The 21,421-nt window shown below is 31.1% G+C and overlaps 1 protein-coding gene and 1 non-coding gene across 2 annotated transcripts in view; both read right to left on the reverse strand.

Moving 5' to 3' along the window:
• Positions 1-360: 360 nt before the first annotated feature.
• The window catches only part of LOC148271479 (neuropeptide CCHamide-2 receptor-like), a 54,510-nt gene continuing 33,449 nt past the window's right edge, over positions 361-21,421 (reverse strand). The window contains exons 4-5 of the mRNA XM_088241344.1: positions 6,911-7,052; positions 361-392 (exon numbers count right to left, since the gene is read on the reverse strand). Of these exons, the coding sequence (XP_088097470.1) occupies positions 361-392; positions 6,911-7,052 (174 nt within the window). The remainder of the gene's footprint in view (positions 393-6,910; positions 7,053-21,421) is intronic.
• TRNAV-AAC (transfer RNA valine (anticodon AAC)) lies at positions 19,556-19,628 on the reverse strand. The gene has a single exon. It is a non-coding gene; the product is annotated as a tRNA-Val (tRNA).

Raw genomic sequence — 21,421 nt, forward strand, 5'->3', positions numbered from 1 at the left:
ATTGAAAAATACTAGATTTATTTTATTTTATTATTTTTTCACGCCCATAAGGCTTTTACATACATGAAAGTTTTACAAAATATAAGTATATAAACAACATTAAATTTAAAAAATACAATATAAAGCCACAAAAGATAGAACCGTGTTAAGAGGTAAAGTTGGTATAAAAAAAAGAAGATGAGTATATAAACAACACAGATTTAAAAAAAAAAAACAATATAAAGAAATAAAATATAGGAACAGTGTTAAGAAGTATAGTTGGTATAAAAATAAAAAGATGAGTGTATTAACGACATAAATTTTTAAAAAATACAATATAAAGTAATAAAATATAGAACTGTGTTAGATGACAATGTTTGATTATGTCCAAATGCTTGCAGACTGGCTGGGTTTCCTCCCTAGGGAGTTGTTCATATTTAAATTTATTTCAACAGAGAGGGAAAAATTTTTGAGAAGGGAATATGGAAGTCTAGGCATTTACAGGGCTTATGACCTGTCATTGGCTGGTTTAAGTGGCCACTTTACACACTGTGTAACATTCACCATTCTGCCCAAGTTTGAACGTCCACATTTCCTCAACTCTTCCATCTGTTGACTTTTGTGAAGTAAAAGAGCTGAAACCTTTATCACGTGGGTGAGATTCATCCGGCTGAACCAAATCACCTACTAGGCAACGCCTGAAAACAACTTTTCAATTTTTATACTTCTTCTTTTACCAGGTAGTAATTCAACAATGTTTGATTATGTCCAAATGCTTGCAGACTGGCTGGGTTTCCTCCCTAGGGAGTTGTTCATATTTAAATTTATTTCAACAGAGAGGGAAAAATTTTTGAGAAGGGAATATGGAAGTCTAGGCATTTACAGGGCTTATGACCTGTCATTGGCTGGTTTAAGTGGCCACTTTACACACTGTGTAACATTCACCATTCTGCCCAAGTTTGAACGTCCACATTTCCTCAACTCTTCCATCTGTTGACTTTTGTGAAGTAAAAGAGCTGAAACCTTTATCACGTGGGTGAGATTCATCCGGCTGAACCAAATCACCTACTAGGCAACGCCTGAAAACAACTTTTCAATTTTTATGCTTCTTCTTTTACCAGGTAGTAATTCAACAATGTTTGATTATGTCCAAATGCTTGCAGACTGGCTGGGTTTCCTCCCTAGGGAAATAAATTTAAATATGAAATAAATTTAAATATGAACAACTCCCTAGGGAGGAAACCCAGCCAGTCTGCAAGCATTTGGACATAATCAAACATTGTTGAATTACTACCTGGTAAAAGAAGAAGTATAAAAATTGAAAAGTTGTTTTCAGGCGTTGCCTAGTAGGTGATTTGGTTCAGCCGGATGAATCTCACCCACGTGATAAAGGTTTCAGCTCTTTTACTTCACAAAAGTCAACAGATGGAAGAGTTGAGGAAATGTGGACGTTCAAACTTGGGCAGAATGGTGAATGTTACACAGTGTGTAAAGTGGCCACTTAAACCAGCCAATGACAGGTCATAAGCCCTGTAAATGCCTAGACTTCCATATTCCCTTCTCAAAAATTTTTCCCTCTCTGTTGAAATAAATTTAACTGTGTTAGATGTTTAAAGTATGAAAAAACACTGCTTTCTCTTTCCTGAAAAGTTGTGTTTTTGGACTTAGTGTAGTTTACCTCTCGCATAGAGAACTTTATAGCGAGTTCCGGTATTATACGAGTGGCCTCTTAGATTCTCATTTACGTCTTTTTCCCTAACAGATGTTCATTCAAGTTAAGTTATTTGAGATTATAATTCTACGGTTCAACTTTTCACCAGCTCATTACGCAAATCATACTTTACATACTGTTGAATAGTTATAAATATTTTTTTAAACTCGCCTTTTTGACTTACAAAGCTCCAACTTTTTTAAATTTTTATTTTCACATTTTACGAGATGTTACGCATAAGCTACAAGAACCTCAAAACATAATTCAAGCACGTAATATCAATAGTTTATTTAAAAAAACAAACTATTTGAAAATTGTATTATTTCATTGTAGTTTATTATATTTTACTTTCGTGCCTCTTGCAATGTTCTCAATTCAGAAATCAATAAATAATATACCTTTAAATTAAAAAATATATATTGTTAAGTGTCCTTGGCATGGACAACCCCAGTAAGAATGTTTATAAGGGAAAAAAATAAATAGATTCCTTGCATATTTTTTATTCGATAGATTTTTTAATATTTTTTTATTGAAGTTATTTTTAATTTATTTTATTTTGTTCTATAATAAACTAAGTCTCAGATATATTTACAACACAAGTTTAACATATATACTTATTTTAACATTATTTATCACCATTGTATACTTACTACCCCAATTTATAATATTCAAACTGTTTAATATATACACTTATATTAAACTATGTATATTCACTATTCAAAATATATATAACCTAGTATTTTTTACACATATACTCTTTACATTTAATTTTGAAATTTTTTATGCTTTTCGGCATTTCCTCAAATAACTTAAAATGTATTAACTTAAAGAGGCATGAAATCGTGAGATTCATGCCACACATTCTTGCGGTTTCCAAAGAAAAAAATATAAAATTTCAGATTGAATACAAAAAAAGGCAACAATGAATTTCGTTTGAGCTTTAAACGAGAGCTAACTGAGCCAAATAGGTAATTTTGTCAAAAACGTGAACTGTCAGAAAACGAGAATTTTCATAAATATTAACAAGTCCGAAACGGTCACATTAGTACCAAATGGGTTAATATCGCTTTACTCCGAAAGGCTAACTTGTTAATAAATTATAAGAATTAGGAAAACATAAACGCTTTTAACAGAACTTTATGAAAATTATGAATTCATGCATTTTTTTGAGTTAAGTAGTTACATACGTTTATTTTACAGAATAATGTTGTAAAATATTAATAATACTTACATCGTTGATTAGCAAAAAACCTTTTACAGACATGCTGGTGGTATTTTATTATTAATATAAAATTTATGAGATACAACCACAGTTATCCCTTCATATCTATCATATGAAAAAACATTTTTAGATAATTTAATCTACGTTATCTTTTTAAGATATTTTTCTAAAAAAGATGAGGCTATAGTTATCTATTTTTAATTATTTATAACTGATGTAATCGGTCAATATTTATTTTTTTTTTAAAAAATTCTGATAAAATAAAATAACTTTTTTACTAAATGTTATTAAATCTTTGTATAAAACCACTTACCGAATTTTCTATGTCTACCGGTTTTGAGGCTAACCCGTCTCTTCATCAGGACACAAGTTAAAACAACACGCAATACCTACTATGCACCTTCACCGTTGTTGTTGCACAAAAATATAAAACAAACACGACATGCATTTTAATAAGCACATGCACTGATTAGGACAAACATGCACTGATTAGATTGTGAAAATATTTTATGTTGTTTGAAAAATAGTTCGAAAAAAAGAGGAAGGGGATGAAAGGAGGGGAGTGAATTTATTAGATTTAGGGTGACCATTACAACGAAACATCGCATAACGGGCTTTATGAAAAAGTTGTTTGGTTATTGATCAAAGGAACATTGTTTTTAAAGCTTACCCAATGTGAAATATTTCCATATTCAACAATGTTTGATTATGTCCAAATGCTTGCAGACTGGCTGGATTTCCTCCCTAGGGAGTTGTTCATATTTAAATTCATTTCAACAGAGAGGGAAACATTTTTGAGAAGGGAATATGGAAGTCTAGGCATTTACAGGGCTTATGACCTGTCATTCGCTGGTTTAAGTGGCCACTTTACACACTGTGTAACATTCACCATTCTGCCCATGTTTGAACATCCACATTTCCTCAACTCTTCCATCTGTTGACTTTTGTGAAGTAAAAGAGCTGAAACCTTTATCACGTGGGTGAGATTCATCCGGCTGAACCAAATCACCTACTAGGCAACGCCTGAAAACAATTTTTCAATTTTTATACGTCTTCTTTTACCAGGTAGCAATTCAACAATGTTTGATTATGTCCAAATGCTTGCAGACTGGCTGGATTTCCTCCCTAGGGAGTTGTTCATATTTAAATTCATTTCAACAGAGAGGGAATGTGTAAAATCCACACCTCGGTGTGGACATTCACGCAATGACGAACTTCAGCCCTACGGGGAATTGTATGCAAAAAGTATTTTCTTTCGCGTGGTAAAAAATGGACAATTCGATTGTAAAGCAAAGTTTCTTAAAAATGTACGAAAGAAATAATAAAGAATATTTCAATTAAAACGATTTACTTTGTACGACATCAGTGGTTCATATGAGTCAACCAATGATAAGAGAGCCGTGACAGATATCCAGTTATGAACGGCTATCTTTATCGGTATATACTGATATAAAGTTATATCGATATTTATGTACGAAAGTGTGTATATTTGTATGAAAATTGATAGTATTTTAGTCGGTAACAGGTAATTGAACATTTTTAAAGAAAATGAATATGAACATCTTCTATTTTTCTTACAGAAAACTTAATTTTACTTTATATATAAAATTGAAGATATATTCTAACTTCTTATCAGAATAGGTACCCAATCGTTTTAAAAACATGAAAATTGCTATACCTCATGTTTCAAGTTGCTCGTTTTAATCAGCTTCGACAAGTCGATTTAGGTTCGTAAAACCTGTGAATAAAACCTGAACTTATATTATAGGGAGGCTGTAAACATATTAAAGTGGAATCGACATTTTGTATAATTCACACCAAAAGCGCTAATGGCGTTCATTGTAAATTTAATAGATGTATGCGAATTAAAATTTATTTATTTATTAAGGAAATCACAATCTTTTTTGTAAATACAAAGTACAAAAGAACAATTTTTAAAAGTAAGACCAATTACAGATTTCACATTAATTTATTGTGACAGCGGGGGAGGAGAGGGGAAAAATAAAATACTAAAAAAAAAATTATGAAAATATAAAAATTAAATAAAAAGTGCATAAAAGGGAGAGGACATTGTATAGCTCCAACTCTATTTTCCTCCCCTCTCTCTCTGCTTCCATGAACATATATATTTCTTATTAAAAATTCACAGACAAAAATATTCAATTAGATGCAGGTAGTAGATGTACATATGAATAAGAAAAAATAAAAGTTGAAATTAAATGTTAAAATTAAAAGTTAAAATTTAAAGATAAAATTAAAACTTGAAATTGAAAGTTAACATTAAAAGTTAAAAGTTAAACAGAAGACAAAGTTAAAAATGTTTTTAACAGATCTGAAAAAATATGGTATTTACATATGTCGATGTCATTAAAACTGTCATTAATGGTAATTTGTATTTTTCGAAGAATGCTTTTTTTCATATAATTAGTCATTGAGTTAGGAATGTCGAAGAGTACAGATTGACGAGTTCTACGCACATTTTTAAAATAAAATTGTCTAAATTATTCGCGAAGTCCGGATATACAATACATCCTTTACTATGAAAAATACTTTAAACGGGGTATGTACCCTTGTTAAATAAATAAAATGTATTAATAAATAAATAAATAAAATAAATATACTTTTTATCAGAAACGCTGTAGAAAATAATGGTTTTTATACGAGGTTAATTTATTTCATTTTAACGAAGTTGCGATTTTTATAAACGGCGTTTCAAATGGCCTAATCGCATGATTTCAATAAATACTTTTTTACCGAACTACCAGTCTTTATCGTCTACAACGACTCTCTATATGCCAGCAACGAATGTCCAATTATACGAACAAAATCGAACAAAAAATCTAACCCTTGACTTAAGGTTGAGAAAATTTAATCAGCGGAAAAACCGGCATGGTCTGGATGGTTTGCTGGAATTTTTCTTCAGAATTTCATTGTTCTTTCAGTATTTACTTTGATAGCAAATATCACGGTTTTACAGAATATTATTTGATTAAAAGTTGATATTGCGACCAATATAGATGACAATATATGTGTTTGAATTATACTTAAGCATTATTTTGCATGTTTCTTCTCCCATACTGTATCTACGAATTTTTCGAAAGGATATTTTTAGCTTTTTTTTAATAGTTTCTCATTATTTTTATAAGACAGTTTTTAATAAAAACTGTGAAAAAATGTGGAAAGTTTCAGCCTGTCTTAAATTTTTTTAAATCTGCCACGATTACGCAGTTTTACTACGGTCTTGTCTCCAGATTGGCGTTTAAAACGTGAAATGGATCAGATTTTTAAATATTTTTTTATAATTTTTGAAAACACCCTTTTAAATAAATATTTCATATCAACCATGTCAAGAATCGAACCCGAGACCTTTTGCTTGGAAGGCAAACACGCTGACCATTACACCACGAGACCGACTATTATTTATCATAAACACACATTTTATTTTCCGTTTACGAATTACTAACATTTTTTAATTTTTAAATTGACTTTATTTTATTACTGGGTTATTATTATGTACCTCATTAATAACTTACGTAACTGTGGAAAATAAATTTTGATTGATTTTTACAATTTGAGTTTCATTGTATCTTTATCTTCTATAGAAATTATTGTAAACCTAAATAAAAATTATTTTTTTCCTAAACAAATAAACACTTATTCATTAAACCGCTTTCACGCCACATATTCTTTTAAGGTGTCAATTTTTTTTTCGGTTCCGTTAATATATATAAATATATATTTGTTTTTAATGAAAAAAAGAGAAATACGATATTATTTACTCATTATTTACTCAAATATTTTAATTTTTAGACTGTTTCCTAAGAGCCGTAAATAACTTGTGCTGCAAAAATGGAAATCGAGTTGGGTTAGAGTGGGACCTCGGACCATTGGCCCGTGAGGCCACAATACTACCACTCAATTATATAATAAAATAATAAACTGGTTTTAATGGTTTACAAAAAAAACTTACCTAGTGTAGATCTCTTCAAATGGTCCATCGGGGAATGGAGAACAAACGCAAATGGTTAGATTATTATGCAGAACAATCGGTATAGCGTCTGATACAATGGCGGCCGGCATAGCGCACACCAGGGCCAGTAACCAAATAAGGGACGCGCATAGTAACGTCATCGGGCGGGTCTGTAAATAAAAACAGATGCATTGATAAAGGCTTAAACTTTTCTGCAAAACGATTGAACCTAGTTATGCAGAAAGCGGCCAAACAATTTTGAAAAAATGAGATATTAGTGGTATCGGGTGTCGTTTGGAAAATCAATGTTCTGCTAAAAAAAGCTAGGCCAGCCAGCCAGCCAGCGTATGAAAATATTTTGTTGTTGATCATAGAAAAGGCATTTCTCAATTTGCAGAAAATACCCACAGCACTAGGAAAATCTTACAGTATAGATCCTGATGGGAAGATTTATGCCTCCAGAAACCTAGTAAAAGTGGATAAACACGAAAATAATTTTATTTTACAAATTCATTAATTTAAAAATACCTGTAATAAAAAAACGTGTTAATCCAGAATGTTACCACATATATTTGAAGTTTAAAAAAGTATCATTGACAATATATGAGTTTGTCAAAATTTTCATAGACAAAAATGGTGAATGTTACACAGTGTGTAAAGTGGCCACTTAAACTAGCCAATGACAGGTCATAAGCCCTGTAAATGCCTTGACTTCCATATTCCCTTATTTAAGGTATTCTCCATCCCTGTTGCAATTTGTTAAGTATCATTGAATATAAGATTTGTCTGTTTTCTGAAAAATGCATATTTTAGGTTGTGTGATCAGCCAGACTTTAAAAATCATTAAAAATTGTCAAATACATGGTTAAATTCTGAATTGTGTTATAGTAAAATGAATGTACGCATTATTTATAATTTTTAAAAATAAAAAAACATTCTAGCTGTTGTGTTAATTTGAGTATTAACTCTGTTCATAAAATTGCTAATATTTTAGTTTCACTTTTCTATGTCTGGTTTAATTGTTATGGCAAATGTTTCAATCGCGTCGGGTGTAAAGCATAGTATGGCTAGTAGACTGAGAACATTTTTCGAAAAGGGAATATGGATGTCTAGGCATTTACAGGGCTAGTAAACAGTCATTTCGGAATTTAAAATAATGAAAATTAAAATTATTAAATTTATAAAGTTACTGTAATCAACGCAGACTATTGTGACACAAAAAATAAAATATTTGCTACCATCAGTGTTTGCAATATGGTCATAAGGATGAATGACAATATCTGACAAAGGCTTTTTATATAACTTGCTAAACTCACGGTCAAAATAGTAGATTTAAATTCAACTAAAATCGCTATTTACGAAATTGAAAATTTTAAAACAGTAACTCAAATTGACAAAAAAAAACCTTACTTTTTTGTATAAGTGAAACCAAAAGGAAGACCCACGGTCTTTAAAATGGTTTCGGGTTTGCGGAAGAATGCATTTTCAGTTATTTCGGCAAATTAAGCATGTCCAATTAATTTAATCGCTTTCAGTAAAAAATTCACTTCCTTATTTTACTCAATCCAATAAAGTACATATACCACTCAATTCTGGATAACCTTCTTTCAACACAAATATGCCAAGGATACCAGATTACAAAAAGATTTTTTGGGCAGCTTTTCTCGTTCGAAAACGAGCAATTTTACCTCATATGTGGAAAAAGCCAAGGAAAAGTCCTCAGATGCGGTGGGTAGACTGTGTTGTATGTGATGAGCAGTATGTCACCATTTTGCCTTTTTGAACTCCCACATTTCCTACGTGTGTTACATCTGTATATATTTTTTAAGTAAACGTGTTAAGACCTTTATTTGCGTCGGTTAAATTTATCCACATTATTCCTCCTACTAGGGAACTTTATATTTTTTATCCTTTTAGACCAGTTGGTCAAAAAGCAATATTTTGAGTACCTATGTACAAATGTTTGCCAGGTCGTGTAGTAGTCAGCGCGTTTATTTACCATGCAAGAGGTCTCGGGGTCGATTCTCAACATAAAATATATTTTTAAAAAGGTGTTTTTACACTAAAACATTTAATAGTCCCTAGACTAGCACCTAAAGCTTTGACTGATTATCTTACCTTCATATTAACATAATACAACAGAGATGAAGAACATTTTAGAGATGGAAATATAAAAGTCTTGGCAACCACAGAGCTTATGACCTGTCATTGGCTGGTTTAAGTGGCCACTTTATTTATTTTTTATTTTTTTATTTATTTATTTATTCACACTCTTTATCAAAATACAATTCCATATTCACTTTGCCCAGCTAACAAGGGTACATACCCCGTTCCAAGCTAGGCAATTACATTTTAATATATTATAATACTTAACAAATTAATATAGAACACAGACAAATAAAATTAAACTTATTCGGATACATATTTTGATTCATATACATACAGACATACACATATATACACACATGTATATGTAAATATACACATATATACACATGTACATACACACACACGTACATACGCCCATGCGCATACACGTACATACATTTATAAAAACATAGACAATTTATGTATGTATATATATATTTTTTAAATTATTCCTTATTTTTTTATATTTTATTTTTGACATCCAGTAAGGTTCTCCAATCCGTGGCATGCACCAACTTTTCTGACTCCCTACGACCAATGTCATGAAAGAGCGAGGTCAACACCTTCCGTAACTTGACAACACTCCCGTCTTTCCACGATTCTGGCAAAAGGTTATGGACCTTTTTGCCTACGTTATAGTGTTGTCTCGATGCCAGAACAGTGTTGACCCCTTCACTTAGTATCAGATCCCTATTAGAGTATCTTGTATTATGGTTGTGGTTGACGCTTGGGTAAATGTCTCTATTTATGTGTGTAACCACTACCGTTCTCAATATATACTGTTGAATAATATTCAGTACTCTGAATTCTTTGAAGAGCAAGTCACTTGGATAGCGAAATGTTTTTTTTAAGATGACTCGGATTAAAGATTTCTGTGCAATTGCTACAGGTTCAAGGGCGGTTTTTGTGCAAGCTCCCCAACCAATTAGACCGTAAGTCAACACAGAATTTGCCAGTGCATGGTATAGGTGTTTCAAGTCCGGGACTTTAAGTATATTTCTAAGTGGGATGAAAAAATGTATTAAGCGCTTAATTTTTGCAGTTATAGTTTCAATTTGTTCATTCCATCTCAAATACTGGTCTATAATTATTCCAAGATATTTTATACTTTGAACACTACTCAGTTTTTTGCAGTTGCAATTTACCATCACTGAACAATTATGTAGTTGAAGTTCGTGAATTTCATTAGGTTGGCCGGCGGAAGTTGCACTAAAACGAATGAACTTTGTTTTATCCGAATTTAAAGTCAACAGGTTTTCGTCTAGCCATTTTTTAATATAACTTAAGTCATTGCTTGCTTTTTTATGAGTTTCTGACCAAGTTGATGCGCTATAAATTATAGCTGTATCATCTGCAAATGAAATGATTTGTCCAAGTGATGGCTTGTTACAAAGTTCGTTAATATATATCAAGAACAGCAGTGGTCCCAAAGTGCTCCCTTGTGGAACACCAAATGAGAGCTGAGCAGGTTCGCTCAAGTCACTACCCACTTTCACCTTCTGAAATCTTCCACTTACATAGCTGTTTAACCATTTATATAACTGCCCTTGGATTCCTATATTATGTAACCTTTTAAATAGAATTTTATGTGAAATAGTGTCAAAAGCTTTAGCCAGGTCCAGAAAAATAGCCAAGCATTTTTCCCTATTGTCTAGATGTTTAGCTATTGTTTAGCTATACTTTACACATGGTGTTACATTTGCCATTTTGCCTACATTTAAACATCTATATTTCTTAAATTCTTTCATCTGTGACGTAACGTTTGTGAAGTTAAAGAACTGAAACCTTTATTATTGCGGGTGAGATTCATATGATTGAATTATTTCACTTACATACTAGGCAACGCCTGAAAATAATTTTCAATTTACATACTTCTTCTTGGACCAGATGGATTTATCAACAATGTTTTGAGCGTCAAACGTCAACAGGTTTCAGGTCATCGCACATTTGTGTAAAAACATATTTTCAATTAACATTTTATGTCGACCACGTCGAAAATCGAACCCAAAACCTCTTGCATGGTAGGCAAACACGGCAACCAAGGTAGGCAAATGCGCCTACCAGGAGGCGGATATAAATTTAGTTCTGAAAATCATTTATTTTAATTTATTTATTGTGTATGCACACGGCCTAAGACAATTACAACAGTTAAATAAATAAACATATTTATATGTACAAGAAACTGAACATAAAGAACATAAACTATGTAGCAAAAACAAGTAAATGGAATAAAATAATGGTATACAATACATTCAAGAACATGATCAGCATAGAAGCTTTTGATATAAGCTATGCCAATCCATATTTATCCCATGCTGTCTTAATGGCGAAGAGATCTACGAAAAGCGGAAAAATCTGTGGGGTTCATAGTCCATGATCGATGACTGCAATACAATAACATTGTTTCTACCATGGAGAAATAAACAACAACGGAACGTGGCATGTAATGAGAACACAGGGCGCAGTCAACGCCCAGTCCAGTCCAGTCAGTGAGTCACTCAGTTTCACTCAGCGTGTAGTTCAAGTGCAATTACTTAAACCCATCATAGCCGCTACGCTCGCGCTACACAACCAAGTGCTGTATCTTATTTGCTATGCAATAAATACGCATTAAACAGCAACCTCGTGGCTTTTGTCAATCTTTAACTGGGGTAGGAGTTCCACCAATCCTCAACAACGAAAATCCTACAGATCTAAAAAAGTTGATACAAGAACATTTTATAAATAGCAGATTTCGACTTTTGTGATACGGTTGGGAACATAATAAATTGATTACAACAGATATGAGACCTTCCTCTCGTGGAAAAAGTATTTGGAAAATGCATATAAGGTCCGGTCCATCTCCGTTCTGGGTTTCTCCAATGAAGACAGATTAAGAGATTGCACGATATAATATATAATACTTTGAAAAGGAAAATTCTAAGATAATAATCTAAAAGGCATTAACTCTTAAATCAAATGCGCTGTTTACTTTAAAACTGGAAGCCAAGTTCTATGTAATTAAATAAAGGAAAAAATTTCCGGACCAAACAGCTATTAAGAATTTTCTTCATAATTTTATTTACCTTCCGTTAAAGTTAGCGAACATAAGGAAAATTTGTAATAAATAAAGTACTCATTCATCTTGGTTGTATTCAGTATCTGAATATTTTCGTCAATAGCCCAGAGTATTAATTAAAATTTATTTGACAGCAAAAACTTATTACATTTAGGAAGTCCATAGAGTTTTTTATTTCAAGGACATTTCAAAAACTTTTTATCGCGATTAAAAGGAAACGGGTATAATAAATATGAACAATATTGATTTATTTAATCGTTATTAAGTTAGTTAATATTGACATAAGTCCTGAGCGATAATATTGGCATAAGTCCAATAAAGTCGTTTTTTGCTTAAGTACTCAGAAATATTCCTGAACATTACTTCCTACCCTCACAATTTACGGTGAATAAGAAAAAATCAATAAAATACTACAAATCCAAGACAACGTAGTATTAAAATAATCGATTTTAACCTAATGACATAAGTACTTAATAATGAATAAACATTAAGATGTTTCACTTTTTTGCGAATAAATGTTAGTTTACTGACAGCGTGGGTGTGTAAAACTGATTTCCAGTCTAAATGTGTTTTTTAGTTATGCCACTATTATTTTCAAGGTGTGATTCGATGTTAAGAACTAATATCTGAGTTGTGCAGTGGCTAATACTCTCTAAATTTACATCATATTTAGTTGAAATATAATTCCATACAGCGATTATTACTACTGGATTACACGAGCTTGCGCAGCCAAAGATAAAACATGAATTTTATTTCTTGAATAATAAGGAATATTTTTAATGTAATTTTATATTTTTTATTTCCGTTTTTAATTGCTATAAAAAAGTACCATATAATCTTTTACATAATATTTTATTTTATTTTTCTTATGTTACGCATAAATATTATAATTGTCTATTTATTATAGGAGCTAAAATTCATGAACATTTCTTGTATACCCACGAACAGCCCATGGCTTTGAGGGATTTTTTGTTTACTTTTTTTAGTATTCATATGTATTTCATTGCAACGTAATTATCCTTTATTTTTTTAATACTCTGTTTTACCTCTTACGTTTATTAAAAAAAAAATTACGTCCTTAAACCCCAAATTATAGATTTACGTTAAAAAAAAATACAAATGCGATTACTGATGAATCTTGCAGCTTTCCTAAATGCAAGTTAGTCTTTCAACCCATCTTCATAAGGGCTAATATTATTTTAATAAAACGGTTTGAATTTAGACTGTGCGAGGGAGGTAGCATTATGGGCCCTGCTTATATGCGAGAAAGTAATATCGAATATATTGTGTCTTAGCAAAAAAGTTAGATTAAAATAATACTTAGCAAGTCCTGTTCGGTGGTTTGAAAGAGAATTTATTGTAAAATAAATAATATTACAAACTGACATTTTAAACCTTAATATTGGCGTATCAGTTCAATTAAAGGTTTATTCTCCGGTATTTATTTGAACTTTAAAAGTAGTATTAACCAATTTCAACAGGGATGGAGAATACCTTAAATAAGGGAATATGGAAGTCAAGGCATAACTTCACTAAAATCAAGAGATGGAAGAATTGAAGAAATATGGATGTTCAAACATAGGCAAAATGGTGAATGTTACACAGTGTGTAAAATGGCCACTTAAACCAGCCAATGACAGGTCATAAGCCCTGTAAATGCCTTGACTTCCATATTCCCTTATTTAAGGTATTCTCCATCCCTGTTGTAATTTGTTAATCTTAATGACCCCCGAGGGGGTGAAATACAGTCTTTTGTCTATGAACATTTGGACAAACTCAAATATTGTTTCAAAATAGTGTTTGAGTTTTGATAAAAATTAAAACTGAATAGTATTAAAAGTAAATATATGTAAAGAATTATAAAGGCCTATTTTACGTCGTTTTGTGAATAATAAAGTAATATAAAAATCGATGAAATAATGATTCTAAAAAGGCAATCAATGTTTTGTTTAGTGAGAAATACTTAAATCATTACTTAGCAATAGTGTTTTGTTTCAAGACGAGTTACGATAGTCGCTAGTAAAAAAAAATATCGGTACGCTAATGAATAATACAATTTTATAAATCACCTTTTTGACGGTTTTACCCGAAAAAGCCGTGTGGATGAATAAAGGGCATTAGCAGCAAAGATAGCAACCTCCAAAAACACTTTTTTTTTATCATGTCATTCTGTAGTTTGTAAACGTTTTTTTTATAAAAATCATGACTTAAGTTGCAAATATAGTTTAAAATAATACTTCTGATGGTTTAAAAAAGGGTGTTAAGCAAACATAGCAATATCTATCAGCCATTTTGTTCAACCAATGATAGGCTTGATATTTAAGTTTTCAAAATGGCCGTGCCATACAAATATTAAGAAAGTTTTTTGAATTCGTGTTTCCGTTATAGCTAATTTATCTTAAAGTTGAAGTTCAGTGAAAATAACATTTCTAACATTAAGATTCTCTTTGGCATTAGTGTAGCAGTTTTGTTATTTTATAACACCAAAACGGGAATTTGTTATCTTTGCTTCCAATACTCTCAATTGTTTGCTTCCTGGTAAATACAGTTGGGGTTAGACTCCCCAAGGGTTCTGGTTTTTTTTCAATTAAGTTTTTTTTAATGCATTTTTTCAAAAGTCAAATGTTTGTGTTAAATTAGAAAATATTTTTGCTAAAACCGTTAGCCGCTCATGCCATTTCTTTAAAATTATTTATCAAATAGAAAAGACATTTTTTTTATGGACTTTTTATGGACTACCGCTATGAACATTTGTCAGATTTTTTGCAGCCTACCAATCTAAAACTCACCGCTAGCTACTAGTACACACACTTTGATAGTAATAATATTACTATTTTGTAATTAAAATTAAGAAATTGCAAATTTAAAATATTTAAAATATTTAACTTAAAGATTAAAATTACAAACAAATAAATAAAATAATATTATAATTGGTGAATAATTAATATATTGGCAACGTAAAATCTGAATTCCAAAAACAAAAACTAAGTAAAGAAAATTACAGATTATAAAAATAGAAAGAAAAAAAAATAGGTGCGAAGGTTTTCACGGTCTTTTTCTTCTTTCTGTGCCATATCAGGTCTCCCCGACGTTGGCGATCACTCTAGAGTAGGTATTCCGATCCTGCGCCAACTGGAACAGCGCCTCAACCCCGCGCACTCCCGTCCAGTCGCGGATGTTTCTCAGCCAGGACATCTGTCGCCTTCCAACTCCACGCTTTCCCTCAATCTTTCCCATCATAATCAGCTGTAGAAGCGCATATTTGCTTGCGCGCATGATATGGGCTAGAAATGCGAGTTTTCTCTATTTTATTGAGGACAGTAGTTCTTTTTCGTCCTTGGCTCGTCTCAACACCTCCACGTTGGTCACTAAATCTGTCCACGGAATTCTCAGCATTCTCCGGTGAAGCCACATTTTAAAAGCTTCTAATCAGTTCATGGAGCCACCTTGAGAGTCCATGTTTCAACCCCGTAGAGCAGTATTGACCACACATAGCATTTGACCATCCTCTGTCTCAGTTTTAAATTAAGACTGCAGAAGAATGATTTCATGTCATTGAATGCTGATCGTGCTATTTCTATTCTGCATTTAATTTCCCTATCAGGATCTAGATCAGAAGTGATTTGACTACCGAGGCATTTAAAGTTAAAGTTTCACGGTCACTGTTATCAATTTGTTTCTTCTTTGGGTAATATCGTGTATGTTGAATTTGTTCCGACGTTTCTGCAGTGGTAGCCGAATCGTCAGAACAAATCCAAAACACACGGTAAAAATTAATGAGAAATTAATGTTGATTATTAAAGGCAGCATTAAATTTTTATTCTTAGTACCTCATCCAGCTGATTTCTTCCAATTCTGAGTAATAATGGATAGTAAGTCAATAGTAATTCAGTTTTTCGTAAAAAATAAGTTTGCTTAAGTTGATTGATATTTGTACACGAGTAGTTACAAGAAAATGATTTAAATTTCGTGTTCAAAGGGCGAAGTGTTTGATTTTGTCTCATTTCTTGTAATTTTCTATTTCTCTTGAGCATTCAAAGGGTTGACTTACAAGTGGGGTCGTAAATTGATTTCATTCATAGTGAAAAAACGCTGTACCCTTAACCCGTTTCAATTGTTCGGAAAATCCGAGCAAGCATGGTTTATTTCTAATCCCTTTGTTGAGTTTGGCAGTTACTTTTATTTTTAAAAACAGAATATCAAATGTTTATCTCTAAAGAGATATAAAGGACGTATTAATTCATTCTAGTTTAGTATTAAAATTATATATTGTTTAAATACAGAGATAGAAATTTAAAAAATAATCTTTAATTTAAGTTTAACGAACCACCACGCCGTTTCCCCGTATGGGTAGGCAGAGTGGATATAACGCCATATCACTCTGTCTTTTCATACAAATCTCGTTACTTCTATATTCATACTTCTTTTCATGCACGCGCTCCGATTATTCCGACTTTTGACATGTCCATCTTCAAGTGTTTGTTGAATTTGGTCATGCCATGTATTTCTCCGTCTTCCTCTATTTCTGCATTTATGCATCGTAAATATTTTTAGCCATTCTTTCGCTGTCCATTCGCTCTATATGTCCAAACCAACGCAGAGTTCCTTTCTTGATTTTGTCAATAATGCTTATTTCAGCCTTATATAATGTACGAATCTTGACATTTGTGCATTTATCGTACATAGTTTTACCAGACATTTGCCTGACAAATCATATTTCGAGAGCATTCAGCCTACTTTCATCCCTGTTTTTCCAAGTCCATACATCAGGGTCGGCACCAGGACTAAATGGAGTTCAATGGTAAACGGTTTATTTTGCTTCTTCTGACAAACATTTTTTTGGTAAGGCTGATTTAAGGGCACCATTTACTCTGTTCCCACTCACCCTCTATTCAATATCTTTCAAATGGAAGATTATAAATAATTTCTCTTTATTTGATTTATAGATATTTAAAGCAACAGTTAAAACACAAAATAATTTTTACTTAAATTTAAATTTTTAAACAACTTTCATTTATGTTTCCTTTTTCCTTCTCTTTTTTATACTTTCATAATTAACATTAGATTTAAATTGCTTTTTAATATGGAAACTTCACTGGTCCATTAGAATTAAGTCCAATTGTGTAAAATATTAAACTTTGTAACTGTACTGTATGTTTCCTGAATAAAAAAAAATAAAAAAATACATTACGCTCCGAAATAAAAATAATTGAAAGTATAAAAGGATTCAAATCTAAACCAAAGAATCATATGAAACCCACTTCACTAAATTGCAAGCTGTATTCATAGGTTCTTTTAACACAAAATATTTATTTATTTTTTTTTTAAATATATAAAAATACTGTAATCTAAATTGTGAGACAAACTCCCTCAAAAAATGCAATTATCTTGCTCCATCAGATATAGAAACGTAATGTAAAAATATTATGTGATTTTATATTTTTTAAATGTAAGACTTTTTATATTAAATAAAAAAAGGCATATACGTGGAGGGCTTTGCATTTAAAAAAAATATTAATCAATACAACAGGACAAGCCGTATTAATATATTATAATTTATACTAATTTCACTCCGAAACGTGCTTTAAGAATAATGGAATGGCTATTTCAAAAGATCTAATTATTATCTAATTAATTATCTAATTATAAATATTTCAGGTCTGTGACCCGAAAATCATCAGATAATAGACATATAAGTGAATGTTACACTGGGTGTAAAATGATCACAAAGCAGCTTATGACAGATCATCAGCCAGATAAATGCCTTTACTTCCCTATAGTCTTCTTAATTGTTAACCATCGAAACTAAAATATTTTTTCAAAATAAATCATTTAATAATTTTATATTTGAAGCACTAAACTTTGTGATTATTCTTTAGAATAAAAAAAACAACTTTGTTTTTAACCACTCTATTTTCTACTGACTGGTTTCAAAACTATACAAGCTTCTTTATCAAGGTAAATATAACTAATAAATTCTATCCTATTTTATTTTATCAGTACTGTGCTTCTTATAGAACTAATAAATCATGTCTCTTTGTCTTGTAAGGATGGAAAGCGTAATTTGTGATAGATACGCTTAAAAAAATTAGACAACTTGGAAATCTTGGAAATTAAAAAAGCAATTCAAATTAAGAAAGAAATAATACAAAACAAAATAAACTACAGTTTCTTTTCTAATTCTGTTTAGTTTTGAGCGTATCCATCAAAACGCTTCCCATCCATGCAAGAAAAACAGACTTGATTTATTAGTTCCATTCGAAGCACAAATATTTATTAAATAAAATATAATATAATTCATAAGTTCAGTATACCTTGATAAAGAAGCTTGTATAGCTTTGAAACCGGTCAATAGAAAAAAAAGTGGTTAAAAACAAAATTGTTTATTTTGTTTTTAAATTTATTTATTTACGAACTTATTCAGTCCATTTAACAACAGTAAATGCATCCATTATTTTTTAAATAATATGTATAGGTGCAATCGAAATAAAATACAACTATAAAATTAAAGCTAGAACAAAAAAAAAACATCACTACCTCGAGACAATATTTGGTCTATCTGAGTGATTATTTAAATCTAGAAAGACTTACGCCAAAAAAATCCAGATCCTGTCCTGAGTTTACAACGAGACACAAATGGGACATTGATGCATTGACGCATGCAAGCTATGGTTTGTGCTATGCTGGTCGAGGAACAGAACATTATTATTTCGTAACCAGCGGATCGGAACATTAAACGTTTAACATTGAACGTTCCAGTAACAATGGTTCATCAATTAAGCCATTTAGTAAAGTATACATGAATCTGGAGTCAATTTTATTTCTAGGGTTTTGTGGACTGGAGATATTTAAAATTGACATCATATCTCCGTAAAATATAATAACATTAACAAAAAAAAAACGACTCCAGACAGTAATCAAGATATGTCGAGAAAAGCAAATTATAATATAGTGAGGTTCGAATCTAAGTTCTATGAACCGTAAGTCCGCGGCACTAACCACAGGTAGACCACCTGTTTTTCGGTCCCTCTCATTACTGAAGAACATAATTAAATATACTATAATATTGTAAATGTATTTCTGAAATCCGATATAATTGCGATAATTTTGAGTAATAATGAATTTTGGTGGTCTGTAAACTTCCTCAAATCTATAATCGCTTCCTTAATTCAAACCACATATTTCCTTCATAATACGTGGATTGTGGCTAGTTAAGCAATTAAAATTAGTTTTATTTTTGTATTTTATTTAGTTTTATTTATAAATTATTATTTATGAATTTTACAATGAATTGTGTGATTGTTATTTTTTAACCACAGCTGTCCAATTTCTTTCTCAAAAAGTCTCACCAATAGTTTAATACTTGGGAGAGAATATTTTTTTTTACTTTTGTTTGTTTATTAATTTTTTTGTACGCCAATGTTCAAAACGTTAAATAAATAAACCAATAAAAGTTTAAAAAAAAATTGTTTCCGCCCGGGATCGAACCGGGGGCCTTCCGCGTGTTAGGCGGATGTGATAACCACTACACCACGGAAACTATTGACACAAGTGCGATAAATGACTGACTGGAGCTATGTAAACACAAGTCAGATTCAAAATTGGAACACTCGCACTCGTTTATTTTTAGAAAGCGGTTTTATCGAATTACGATTAGCTATAATTGCTACCTATTATCGTAATACAGAGTGAAAAGAGTTTTTTTTTGTTAATAATTATTATTCGTTGGATTAATTGTATGATTGATCGACACTGACGCATACAAAAATAGATACGTAATTTTTATTCTGGCGACATCTAAGATATGGAAAATATTGTGTTGCTCTAAACGACTCACATACGTTAATTTAAATGATTTAGGTGGTCAAAATTATTTTAAAGTGCATATTGACTTTAAATTATAATTTTTTGTGTAAAGTATTGCACTTTGTAAAATTAAAATATTTTTCCCGGATAAAAGTGAAAAAAAAACACGTGAACTTAAAAAACACAAAATTGATTTTTAATGAAAAATTTCACGAATAAAAAAATATTTTAGGCACAAACTATTTTAGATTTGATTATTCATTAATAGATAATTTTTGATCCGTGTCAGAAATATTAAATTTGATATTTGGGTCAGCTGGTAGTAACATATTGATTGTTTCAGGGCAAAATGATATTGGTTTAATTTTGTTGTTTCATGCTATTTAAAAAAAATGAGTCTAAACTCAACAGTAGTCGACTGTATATATCAAGGTAACATTCCTCCCTCGAGAACATTATTGTGTAGTTTTCACGATTTAATCGAAAGTGCTTATTTCAGACTTCTTCTGCCTCTTCCGACAACTGTCTTTATGTATTTATTTTTTATTTTATGGTATTTTCAATTATTCCTTCTAACGGAGCTTTATTTGTTTTGAGGAATAATGCTTCTTTTCTATGGGATTTAGACGATTTTTCTTTTATTAGTGTTTAAAAGTACGCAAATCTTTGTTCTAAAGTGCGTAAATTATCTAGTGTATCACCGTTATTTGACAAAAGGTGATTTTTCAAATATATATTGACTTTTTTTAAATCCAAATATTGCTGTTATATTTCATTGTAAAAATATTAACGGCTCACTGTTTTTGTACCCGAGGTACCAGGTGTACCTAAAATAATGAAAAAATCGTAGTTTATTACATTTTAAACAAAAGTTTTTTTTATTTTTATTTCATCCTTAAAAAAACCTACAGCTTGGCCATCCGCAGCTATCTGCACTCAAATTTTATGTTATTATTTAGCCTAATATATGAAATATACAGCACAATAACTAAAATTACGCGATCGGAAGCGATAATATAACAGTCTTACAAATATGAAAATTATAATAAAAAATCATTACAAAACAACCTTTTTATGAAGTTCTACAAAAAAAATAAAGTTTAGAATCGTGTAAAAGTATCAACACATAAATTATTATCTGAATTATTCAAATCCATTACAATAATTTTGAAAAGTTAGGTGGACATCACAAAATGCATATTTGTTTAAATGTTTACACGGAGCGCTGAGAACAATGACGACCTGAACTTCGCGAGCCGACCAAGTTTCAACTAACTGCGCGCGCGCACGGTGAAAGGTGCGTGAGTGGGGATGGTAAATTTTTGTTAATGTGACATTTCTTTGACTGTTAGATTTTCTTGATATTTTTAACGTCACTTTTGAAATTTTACTTACGACCGGCTAATTCTTAAAAATCAACGTTTGTGCGACTTTAACCCTCCCGGATCTAAGAGGTTATTTAGGGTCTCCCGGGTAGCATACTGTTTTTCAGTATCTTTTTGGTAATAATAAACAGTTATTTGAAGA

This window comes from Micrasema longulum, unplaced genomic scaffold, assembly GCF_059751315.1.
Source record: "Micrasema longulum isolate JH-2025_06_02 unplaced genomic scaffold, ASM5975131v1 h1tg002849l, whole genome shotgun sequence".
Lineage (NCBI taxonomy): Eukaryota > Metazoa > Arthropoda > Insecta > Trichoptera > Brachycentridae > Micrasema > Micrasema longulum.